This window comes from Telopea speciosissima, chromosome 2, assembly GCF_018873765.1.
Source record: "Telopea speciosissima isolate NSW1024214 ecotype Mountain lineage chromosome 2, Tspe_v1, whole genome shotgun sequence".
NCBI lineage: Eukaryota > Viridiplantae > Streptophyta > Magnoliopsida > Proteales > Proteaceae > Telopea > Telopea speciosissima.
This window is the reverse complement of record NC_057917.1, coordinates 5,803,513-5,816,130: the sequence shown is the minus strand read 5'-3', so window position 1 is coordinate 5,816,130 and position 12,618 is coordinate 5,803,513. Positions and strand designations below refer to the sequence as shown.

Below are 12,618 nucleotides of genomic sequence, written 5' to 3'. Positions count from 1 at the left end.
CCTAGGTTCCCTCCATCCACGGATCCCATTCACCGTGGGGCGAGAGATGGTGAGAAAGGGTTTCAAAAGGTTATTTTGGAACATATCAAAATCTTATGACGCTATGAGGGGTTTGTGAATCCTAGAAAGGTGGGTGAACCGTCTCCCATCATTTTTAATGACCTTCAATTACACGTGGCAATTCAATAAGGTCTCTCCATGAGATTATTTAATAATTGTAATATTAATTTCCACGTGGCATACAATATCTAAGTCAGTTCGTAATATAGAGACAACATCATCATAAAGAAAAAATAAACAACCATTTCAAAATACAAATGCTCGACAACAATGATTCAAATCTAATCATTTTGCATAAAGTAATATCTTTTAGACAAAAAGAAGGCAAGCAGGTTTTCAATCATATCAAAGGAAAAGCAATCGAGTCATCTTAATAGCAATCAGAATAATAAAACGAGACCAGTGGAAGGCGCATAGCTGCATCTTGGGATTAAAAACCAGCTAACTAGGTTTTTTTTTTTTTATTAAATATATATAGAGTTGGTTTGAGTCAGATTGGGTGCAATCCCAATCAATGTTGGTCGATTTCAATTTGGATGGTTCAGATCGGCTGATCCAATCCAATTTTTAAAATCCTAATGGGAATAGAGCTATAAAGGGTTTTTTTTTATTTTTATATATTATTGTTTTTACTGTTATTAGGGAAAGGGTTTGATGGTCACGGACCATGGAGATTTAGATATCAAAATAAGGAGATAACACAAAAAGGGAGAGTATTATAGAAGGGTCCTTCGTCAAATAGGGAGAGAAATTTTCGATTTCCATTATCTAGTACTTCAAACCACACATATTTATTTGTCCAAACTTTCTAAAGCATCTATTCTACCATGTGGATAGATTATGTGTCCATTATGACTATTGGATTAAGAGGACATGATCGAAATTATTCATGTGTTAAATTCAAAGCCTAATTTTTCTACCAAAAATAAATAAAAATTCAAAGCCTAATTCAATCAAAGACCATCCTTGTATTAGGGAGAAAGAATGCCATCGGCTGATCTTGCGTCACGCGGCTGTCGTCAAGCACAAGGGTGCGCATAATGATCGCCCCTTGAAAATATAGAAATGATTAGTGCGTAGTTATTTCACGATCCCTATGTCGGGCATAGGATAACGTGCTTTATACGATCAAGTGCCGCTCTCCTTCCCTAAACATTATTAGCATTTAGCAAGTCCATATGTATAGAGACTGTTTTCCATTCTATTAAGATTCAAACCCAACCCGATTCTGGGTACGTCAGAGTATGACTAAAGTGTGTTAAACAGTTTGGTTTTTAGCATATATCAGGTTAAACCTAAATTGGCCCAATACTGGTCGGTTTGTAACATCCAAATTAAGGCCCAATGCATTATTTGTCAATTTTTATCTAATTTTGGTCCATTTGATCGGTTTCAGTCAGTCTTATCAGTCCAATTGGTTTAGACTGAAACTAAACCGAATTGAGAGTTCTTTGAAAAGTCAAAACCAAAGTCGAACCGATAAAGAGTTCAATTCAAATTTTTGATTTGGTCCGGTTCATCTTTTAGTTGTGTAACCCTTACACCAATATGGAGCCAATGAGAATGCGTACAAAGCATTCGTTTGAGTGGAATTTTCAATTTCACCGGGGGTTGAATCGTTTGTTTGCACACTTTTGTGTCTAGGCATGGAAACTATGGCATTTATTTGATTACTTAGCAAATTTGTTGCAATCCTCTAAGGAGGTCTCTCTTTGCATAGATTCCCTCCCCACAACACTTTCTCTCTTGTTAAGAAGGATGCTATGGGGAAGAAGTACTTAAGGTTGTAATTTCTTTTCTGATAACTATTAATATATAAGCTCCCTTTTAACCAAAAAAATCTGTGGCCCTTTTTTTTCTTTTAATTTAAAAAATTTAATTAGTGGGTTAGTGATTAGGATTAAGTGATTATCCGGAGTGGGATCTACGCGCTAATTAAAAGTTCAAATCAGTTTGTTGCGTCCACCCCAAAAAAATTCCATTATAAAACCATTGACTGTAATCCCTTATATAGAATAGCTATATTCTGGTCGATGGTGCAGGATTCTAATCTGACGGCAAGAGCATGTTATTCACATCTTAAGTGTAGGCCTAGGGTGTACGTGAGAGAGAGAGAGGGGGAGCCATCCTTACTTCGGAGTCCGTGATAAAAATATCAAAACATGTAACGTGTAATGGTAAACTCGCCAGTGCATGTGCCTCTGTGTGGATTACTAGCAGGGAATACCAACGTTCAAACGTGCAAAAAGGCGAGGAAGGAAGCGCGAGCTAGCGAGCCAGTGAAGTGAGGACTGAGGAGTTGGGGACTTGGGAGAAGCAAATACAGTTGCTGAAATCAAGGAGCACAAGATCTTCTTATCTACCGACGAACTGAAACCTCGCGCTGCCGATCAAATTGATCGATCCATTCACCGAAGATGAAGGGGAAGTCCACGAAGAGCTTGAATCCTATAATCACTTTCGAGCACAAGAGGTAATCTCAAAATCTTAAACCCTCCCTCTCTCTCTCTATATGATCCCACGCGTACTTGAATCCCGAAATCTTCGCAGTTTTCGGTCGAGAAAGAAAAATATTGTTCTTTTTGCCCTTTGATCTATCGCTTCCCGTTCGATGGAGATAAATCATGTTGGAGTACTGTAAATGGACGTAATGTGGTCCGTGATTCTTGCTCTCTTATCGACCCCGTCGGTCGTTTTACTGCTGTTGACGTTTTAACTCTTTTGCGTCACGATGAAAGGGGTGTCTGATAGATACGCGGATTCTTTTGTTTCTTTCTTGAAAATTTGTTTCTTTGAGCAGAAATGAATGCGGTTTTAGTCAGCGCCAGCGGACGAAGTTTATTACTGTTTTTTCTTTGAGTCTGTTTTTGAATTTCACTCGATTCTCCGAGGATTTAGGTTTTAGGATTTTATAATGTGTCTAGTCCGTCCAAATTCGGACTATAAAGCGAAACGGTGTTTGATTTTTTATAATTGAGTTTGCGCGGAGCCAATGCCGAGCGCTATGGGCCGTGGAATTGTAGTTTTCAGTCGAAAATGTTGTTGTCCCAAGTGAGTAGGCGTCATTTGGACGAAGAGTCCAGGTAATTTGTTTGCATTCTTTCCTAGTTTTGTAATTTGATGTATGATCATATCCCGAGCAAAATGTCTTTTTTCAGTTTATGATTTATATGGATTTGTTTGAAATGCCTCCGGATTTGGAAATTGAATAGGCATTGGTGTAAACAGGGACGCCTATGGATTTGCAGTCAGACCTCAGCACTTGCAGAGATATCGAGAATATGCTAATATCTACAAGGTGCAGGCTATTTTGATTTTCCCTCTGTTTTATTCTGACCAATATACTGGAACAAAACTAAATAAGTTGCCTGCCCTGTTTCATTTGATTCTACTCGTACTTAAATACTTCCAGGTGGAGGAAGAGGAGAGGTCAGATAGATGGGAAGACTTCCTAGAGAGGCAAGCAGATTCTGCTCAACCACCAGTAAATGGCATATCTGAGGAGGGAGGGAATGCGGCATCACATACTGAAGCAACTTTGCAGGAAGCAAATACTGTTGTGGAGAATGTGGAAGAAGCTGATTCAAGTGGCAAAAAATCTGCTGCTGAGAATTCGGTTGATAATGTCCCAGAAACAGAGGCTTCTGCAGAAAAGGAGACGAAAACCCACAAGGTTCAAATTTGGGCGCATATTAGAAAATCCCTTATTTCCATTGAAGATATGATGAGTTTTCGTGTTAAGAAGAGGAAAAATCTACTAAAGGAAGAGCAAGGAGTGGCCAAAAAAACCCATCTTTCAGCGATTGAAGAGGCAAGACCCTCAAAAGGGGCATCAGAAGAGGACTCTGAGGATGAGTTCTATGATGTGGAAAGATCAGATCCAGTTCAAGACACCTCCTCAATGGACAATGTGAACTCGAGTAGTGGTGGTGATACAGTGTCTCCAGAACCTTTCTTTCCTTGGAAAGAAGAGCTGGAAAGCCTAGTTCGTGGAGGAGTGCCGATGGCTCTAAGAGGAGAGGTACATTTGAAAATTCGTACTTCTTGACTCTCTTGAAGATGAAATTTTTATCTATAACCTTATTTGTAATTACAGCTATGGCAAGCTTTTGTGGGTGTGAAGGCGCGGCGGGTGGATGGATATTACCAAGATCTGCTGGCTACAGAAGACAATGCTCGGTTTGACAAGGACTTTGTCAGTGCTTCCAATAGCACTAGCAAGGGATCAAATACAGACCATAGTGCTAACGAAAAATGGAAAGGGCAGATTGAGAAGGTCATTAGATGCATGGGCTTTGAACTTCAAAGTTCAATCTTGTCAATTTGTAGGTGCAACCTTGGTTTACATAGTAATACCATCCAAGTTTCCCATCAGTCTGATGTGTAAGTTTGTCTTGTCAGGATTTGCCTCGGACTTTCCCTGGTCATCCTGCTTTGGATGAGGATGGCAGAAATGCTTTGAGGCATCTACTTACTGCATATGCTCGACATAACCCCTCTGTTGGCTACTGTCAGGTATTTGGGTTTGAAAAAATTCTTAAGCTTTATTTCATGCTTGTAGTGCTTTGCTTTAAAGATGCTGACATCTATTAAGAAACTTTGAGGATGCTGATCCTATGGTCAGATGCATATGTTTAAATCCTAGTTACTTTAAATTGTACATCTGGAGCAGTTTCACTAAATTTCAGCATTCTCTCTATCCTTTTCAATGCCCAGACTAGCACTGCTTGTAACTGAAGACTTCGAAATGTAGAGTGATCTTAAGATGGGTAGTGTCATGTTGGAAACATTTTGCTATTATCATCTGTCTAATACTTTAGTTTCTAATACAACCCTGTGTTAAATTTCTGAGGCTAGAAAAAACATCATAATGCTGGTAAACAAACAAAATCCAAGGGCACTTTCAGAACAAGGTTCAAGATTTCGGTTTATGTTTTGACCGAAACCGAAATTTTGGTCAAAATCTGTACAATTTTCGCCAGGAAGTTTCAGTGAAGGGTTTTGAGGCCCAAACGATCAAATTAGGTCCAGAAACTTCTAAGAAACCCAATTTTAGGCCATCTAAACATAGCGGAACTCTTACATTTTTAAAAATCACACCCGAAACGGTAGTTTGACTTCGGAGCCATGTTTGGTAGTATACGCTGTACGTTGCCATATACACTCTCTAGTTTGGCTTATTCCTCATAACGTTTAGTACTAGAACATATGTAATTTAGTTAAAACAACTTAATTATGCATTAGGAATGGACATAAAATTATAAAGGGGAAATATCATCCCCCTCCCCTCTAAGTATCCATAATATCAAACCCCACCCCCAAGTTTTGAATAGTGATAATGTCCTCCCGTACTTTTGAAAGATTCTATCAACAGTACCCTAAGTGGCTAACGGTGTTAAAACAACAGTTCAAAAGATGATATTACCCTTGTCTCTAACCTCACTTATTTCTTCTTCTTTCCTCTCTTTCTTTTTCCATAGCCACGACTGCTTACACCACCATCGCCGCCCTCACGATGTCCATAATCACTGCCGCCAACACCTCCTTGCTTTCTGGTTTCGACCCAGAAGAAAGATCGGATTTTTGTGTTCTCTCTGGTTTTCTGACGAGGTGGCTCTCGTCGAGCTTGTTGATCCGGAATTTAACTTACCCTAATAAAAAAGGCTTTCCAAACCACAACAAGGTAGCCCAAAGTCAGAACGATGCACATCAGAACAACGTGTAGAACGAGTGGTTGAGGGCCAAGACAAAAAATCAGGAGAAATCTGGCAACTCAAAGGGGTTGGGCTTTGAACATTGTAAACATTCATGGACATCTGTGCAAGCATCAGTACCAGAAGAGAAAAATCACACCATGGAAAGTTAAAAAAAAAATTGGAAGGTTTCAGAGGAAGGAGTGGATTGAAATCAAGGAAAATACCTCTCTTTCCATTTGTTTAAGCATCGAATTTCTACGTTTCAACATTTCATAGTGAGCCCTCATCTTTGGTAGTTCCTGATGAAATCCAAGGAGAAGAAAATTTAGGGGAAGAGTAACAGAACAAAAGAGCCCAATCCACATTACGAATCCAAAGATCCACCTGTTTCAGCATTCCTTTATTTTCTGTCAAAAGCTGTATGGTTTCAAGCAAACCGTGCTTTGTCTGCAAGAAAAATCTGACATTGGTAAATTACTAAATAGAGGATGAATAAAAAGGATTCATTCTGGAACCCGCAGCGATGTTACACCACCAACGAAGTCCAACAGTTCCAACAATAAATCTGTCACTGGTTCCTCTGTTTCTACTTCGAAATCGTCTTCTTTGAGTTTGATTCCTTCGCTGTCCATTACGATCTCTCTTGCAGGAGCTCAAGGTCAGGTCTTTGGAGGAACGGTTGCAGGATCACTTGCTGCTGCCAGGAATGTTGTTTTGGTTACAGCTTCGTTTGTTAATCCTTCATTTCAGAAGCTTCCTTCGTATTATGGGATTCGAAGTTGGCTTTGGCCATGACTTCGAATCCCTTACTGATCAATGCCCAACAAAAGCCGACTGATTCCAATCGGAATCAATGGAGATTGACCAGTGCCCACCCCCTCGGAAAATGAAAAAAACCCTAAAAACGCAGAGGGGTTTTGGGGTTGAAGAGGGCAAAATTGGAATAAAATTACATTAAGGGTATTATGGGGTTTTAGAAAATTTGTAAATGCCCACGTCATCACTTAATGGTGTTTTTTAACGATTAGGGTACGGTTGATAGAATCTTTCAAAAGTAGGGGAGGGCATTATCATTATTCAAAACTTGGGGGTGGGGTTTGATATTATGGATACTTAGAGGGGAGGGGGATGATATTTCCCCAATTATAAACCGTTTCATAAATCATACATCATACATGGTTCATTACAAAGGGTCAAAGACTCAGATATGGGAGTAAAGATGTAATGAAAAGGAAGCCCAGGTTAAACCATGTTCATTGTTGCCTGTATGGCTTTTGTTAGCAGAGATGACGCAACACATTCTAGGCACAGATCATTGGTATTGGATGTATTGTTAGGTTGTGCCGAGTCAAATCTGCTCCGCTTTTTTTCCATTGCAGAAAAGAGATCCCTTACCCCCACTTTAAAAAATGATGAATATGAAGTCCGGAAGGCTGCAGGTACTATGGATCCTTTGACTCCCAATCGGGTTGCCTTGCCGGGTCTCGCCGGTGTTGCCTGTAGGTCGTGATGTGCCTCGAGGTGGCTGTATCCCATCCTAGATTCCTAGTACCACATCGACTTCTGGGCAGGATCAAAACCATTAGAATGTTGTTGTTGCTGTCGAATCATGTTATCCTCCGATTGTATCATAAATGCTGGCCATGTTATAGTATGGCTGAAGAAATGCTCGAAGTCATTCACGACAGCCCTAGAAATAAAATTGTTAGCATATTGGAGGTACGCTAACATAGGGTATAAATCTCTGAACCGTGAGGAACTCGATCGAGAGCCATTGCTACTGGATGGGGGCCTATGGAACTGGCACCGACATGTATGGTTGGGGGCTCGGGAATGAGAATATGTGTCGACAAATAATGACCCGGTTTGTGACTGATTCGCATATTTAGAGGGAAATGACGATGAAGAGCTAAACTGCCCATAGCCACCACACCCACCATAGTCAAAACTGGTGTGCCTTGAGGCATATGATGGTGCATGCTACTGCCCCATGCATATTAGTTTCCTCCAGACTCAGGCCTCCGTGAGTGTTAGTCAAGCTCGTAGCATGAAAGTTCCATGGACTCCATGCTATCATCCTCCTCTTTCTTAGGTGGTGGTATGAATCGGCAACACGGGCCTCTCTAGTAGCCTGCACGTGTGGGGTGCGCCGTGGTCAACATCCTGTGTGGCATGATTGAGTTCTCTCTTGTGAAGCGAATTGGCTTTGGCTTTGGCTGTGGTTGGTGGTAACCCCCGCGCATCCCTGCAAATTTATCACCACCATCGCCATCAAATGGGGACGGTGTGTGAGTGTGGCCACTAGAATGAAACCATTTGATGTCCTCAACATCATCCTTGCCAGCTTGAGACTCAAAAGGTCGGGGTGTTTGTAAATGAACACAGCCCTCTCGAGACTCCATAAACTCGTCGACATTAGTACCCATTTGACTAGCTATCTCGGTGTCCAGCCTATCCCTAGGCAGATCCATGACAAGTTTCCTCGATCCCTCACCCACTCATATAAGGGATCCTCTTCATCATCTGACTCCACTTGGAAAATGTTGGCAAGCTTGATTGGATCTTTATCACCCTCCATACCCATGCGTATGTGCTGGATCTTCAACCTCATGTTATAATGCACATACACCAACTGGTCTGACCGTACGTGATCCAATCAGTTCCGTCTCTTGGAGTGGATGCGTGAGAATGTACTCCAGTTGCGCTCACTTTTGGAGGGTAACATGTCTGGGAGAGCACCTTTATTGCTATATTTCTCAAGTTTGGTGCATCACCCCTATAGAGCACCCACCATCCATCTGCATTAGAGTATTAAGATTATTCTTGTTAAATGATTGTATTTGGTACATATGTGTATAAATTGAATGGAGACAAAATGACAAATAATGCAGTGGGCCTACTAGGAGTTGTGGTTTCTTGACCTGACTTTGTGGCTACACGACCAAAGTCCCAATAGCATCCCTGAAGGTCTTAATCTATGCTCATTTCAAACATTGATAGTGTTTGCATTAATACAAAATCGAGTAAGTGCATTTCTTATAAATACTTAACAAACTGCCAAGTCTCATCTCATTATTGCACCTCAGTTGTACAGTTGGATTTGGCTCCAACTTGGCCACTGCATTTTCCACTACATCTATCAGTAGTTGATCCATCCCAAGTGTATGCACCTCAGACCAACCATCTTTGCCTCAAAGCTCTTCAATGCAATGTAGTTGGTGGCAAATCGAGTAATGTCAGGCCTCACCAAATCTCCACCGCACTTCTCCCTTAGTAGCTTTAAACATATCCATGGTTGTAAACAACTGTGGTCACTTTCTTGCCTGCTCGACCACACCCACTACCGTGGATCTCTTCTCCATGTCCTTTAGCATGAGGTCAATGTAGTGGGCTGCACATGGTGTCCAAAAGAGGTGGTACCTGCTGTTGTGAATCAATCTCTCACCAGCCTTCTTAAAGCTCTTCCCGTTGTTTGTCACCACTTGGACAACGTTTTGTACCCCCACCTCCTGTACATCTTTCAGCAAGTTATAGATATACTTTGCATCTTTCTTCTCCTTAGATGCTTCCTCGAACTATAGGGAGATAGTCCTACCATCACAATAGACCATGGACGGTCTAGTGGGTCCAGTCTAACCATCACACATCACAGTCACTCCATATCACTCCCATATCCCCTTCAATTTATCAATATACATTTCCAGCTCCTTTTGGTAGGCAAATAAACATTGATCAATTCTTTTGCAGTGGGCCCCTTCACTCTTGGGCCAGCCTTCCCTAGAACATCAAGCATGCCTTGGTAGTGGTCCCTCGGTGGCATTAGCTGGGATGCTATGATAGAAGAGAAACTTAGAAACGACATCGCCCACTTTACCTTTCCAATCAAACCAGACTTGCTTAAGCTTTCTCTATCTGGTATCCTGAGTCCTGAATACGACAGGATCTTGCTGAAGGACCTCAATGGGATCATCATCATCATCATCATCTGGTACTGGTGGTGGGGCTGCCCTCACACTCTATGTTTTCTTGAAAGGCAATTCCCCTTGCTCTAATGCAGCTCTTTTCCCCATCTCTGTAGAGCCCTAATCGTCACTACCTGATGTGTGACTTGACACGCTGCCTGATCGTGTCGTATGTCTCCACATCAGCAGATGTAACCCTATTTTTTTGAATTTTCTGTAAATTTTCAAAATAATTTTTTAAATCCATAAATCAGCAGCTCTTTTCCCCATCTCTGTAGAGCCCTAATCCTCACTACCTGATGTGGGACTTGACACGCTGCCTGATCGTGTCGTATGTCTCCACATCAGCAGATGTAACCCTATTTTTTTGAATTTTCTGTAAATTTTCAAAATAATTTTTTAAATCCATAAATCAAAATAATTAATTTTTGGACCGAAAAAAAGCCCAACTCCTTGAGGCCGTAGATCGGTCAATGGTGTTTAACATATATAAAATTGAGCTCCAAACACTAAGTTTTAAGTATTAACTTTTTTTTCTTGAAAAATTTGTTGCAAGAAAATTTTTTTCATGAAAATTTTAAAAACAGTTTAAATGCAAAAAATAAATTCCGACTCCGTGAATACATAGATCGGGCTACGGTGTGTAACATATAAATATTTGAATGTCAACCACCAAAAATTTATCCTATTTTTTTTTGTAAAATTTGTTGGGAATATTGATATACCTCCAACTTTGAATCTTGTACAAATCTTCCAACAATGCAGCAAATCGTTGCTTCTATTGCGTTCCTCTACTGACTACTGCTCAAGTACTTGTTCCAACCTTGTACAACAGTGATTTTGCCAATAAATCTCAAAAACCAGGTAAAAACCCCTTCTATGGCGAAACCTGTCAATGTGAATTTTGACCCATTTCATTCGAAACCATGCCTTTATTACAAAGAGAATGTTCCGTTTCGGCTGAAATCTCGGCGAAACGAAATATCAGACTGAAATTTCTTCCGAAATCTTGACAGTTTTCAGTACCACAGGTTGTTTTGTTTCGACAGCCTGCTAAATTTCACGAAATATCAGCGAAATCTTGAACCTTGATTCGAAACCTGATGAAACGAATGACCCATGTTGTTCAATACTTTACTTTTATTGTAAAAGCAATGTAGCATTTTCACCCGGAATTTCGGCAAAATGAAATATATGACCGAAATTTCAGCGAACGCCGCGAAATGCATTCTTAAGTATCGCATGCCATGAAATCTCGATGTAGAATAACTTAATCATGGATCTGGTTTTCCACTGGCGAACAGTGGCCAAGTGGTTATTGGCTTATTGCATCACTTCCCTGAAAAGTTAAGAGTTTTGGTGAGTGCTTATTTTTGCATTCAGGGTCACAAAAGGATCCAACTTCGAAACTATAGGAGGCAGTCATTCAGTTTACTTCAAAAAGAACTCCCTGCACACTCCTTCTGTAGCGCAGCCTGCTGAGCCATCTTTTCTATTAACTCATTATATATCTTTAGCGATCCGCCGTGCATCACTTCCCTGAAAAGTTAAGAGTTTTGGTGAAGGTTTTTACTTTTGCATTTAGGGTCACAAAAGGTACAACTTGACAGATGAGTGGTGGAATCTATTGCCATAATTACCCTGGAATGCTGGAGGTTACTTATATCCTTCTAGTTAATTGATGGGCACTGTAAACCTTATCTTCTGTCTAACGTAAAATACCAGGACTTGGTAACCTAGAATCGTGTTCAGAACGATGGTTAAACAGTTGGTAATAGTACTGTGCTATTAATGCATTAAGAAGGATTTGCAAAATACAGTGAAACCAAAATCCCAGTTAGACTACTTGGATAATGCTGCCTTTTAAAAAGACACTGATTTGACACCTTTGAGGTGCTTGTGCGTATTTGAATAATTGTTGTTAATGTTGATGGTGGATTGGAATACAATACCATATGGATGTTGGAGCTGCAGAGCTGATTAACTGTCTGATTAACTGTTAGAATACTGTATTCTAGTGAGGGACCAGAAGCAGAATCAAGGACTAGGAAGTGTCCAGAGTGGGTTGGAGTTATTGTAGTGCTAAACTTGGAAGGGTGAAAAGAAAAAAGAAAAACTTGGACGGCTGTGTTTCTGGTTCTGGGGATTACTGGAGCTGAAGGTAATCGGTATATTTCTTAATGACTGCGGAAGGATTATAACATTCTAATGTCTTCATGCCTAGCAACAACTAGGCAACTTCACATCTAACAATCAAAATAAATCATCTAGGTGGCAAAAACTATCTAAAATGAGGATTGATGCATTCCGTATCAGCGTTAAAAGGGGTACAGATGCCAACATACCGCATTGCGGTTGAACAATGTGCCGGTGTTTCCTCTCGGCAGAACCATTCTGTTTGTGAGTATGTGGACAAGAGACACGATGTAGTATGCCATGAGTATGAAAAACCGAAGATGAAAAACTGAATTAACATTGCAAAAGTTTATCTTAAAATTTTTATTTTATTGGTTGCCGTTTGGATCTAGGGCTATTTGATATTTCTACTTCTAAGTTTATTTTTCTAGTTCATGGAAGCAGTTGTCCATATGTGCTATTGATAAATGCATATGTTTGCTGGATTATGTACAAATGCAGGCGATGAATTTCTTTGCTGGCCTGTTGCTACTTCTTATGCCTGAGGAAAATGCCTTTTGGTAGGTTTCAAAAACTTATTTATCCTTATCCATTTTTCAAGTGGTATCTCCATCATATTTGTCAAGGCATTGCCTAGGCATCCAGACGCCTTGACAATTAAGGTTGCCTTGGTTGCGTAGGCTTGGTCCGCTTGGTCACCTTTTTGGTGTTGCCTTGCGTCCAGGCCCCCTCAGCACCTTGGGTTGCCTAGACACCATGACAAC

At 40.5% G+C, this 12,618-nt stretch overlaps 1 protein-coding gene across 1 annotated transcript in view; it reads left to right on the top strand.

Annotated features, from left to right (window-relative positions):
* Window positions 1-2,303: 2,303 nt before the first annotated feature.
* The window catches only part of LOC122650059 (TBC1 domain family member 8B-like), a 43,104-nt gene continuing 32,789 nt past the window's right edge, over window positions 2,304-12,618 (top strand). The window contains exons 1-6 of the mRNA XM_043843355.1: window positions 2,304-2,533; window positions 3,289-3,358; window positions 3,473-4,081; window positions 4,157-4,336; window positions 4,462-4,575; window positions 12,356-12,414. Of these exons, the coding sequence (XP_043699290.1) occupies window positions 2,478-2,533; window positions 3,289-3,358; window positions 3,473-4,081; window positions 4,157-4,336; window positions 4,462-4,575; window positions 12,356-12,414 (1,088 nt within the window). The 5' untranslated portion in view covers window positions 2,304-2,477. The remainder of the gene's footprint in view (window positions 2,534-3,288; window positions 3,359-3,472; window positions 4,082-4,156; window positions 4,337-4,461; window positions 4,576-12,355; window positions 12,415-12,618) is intronic.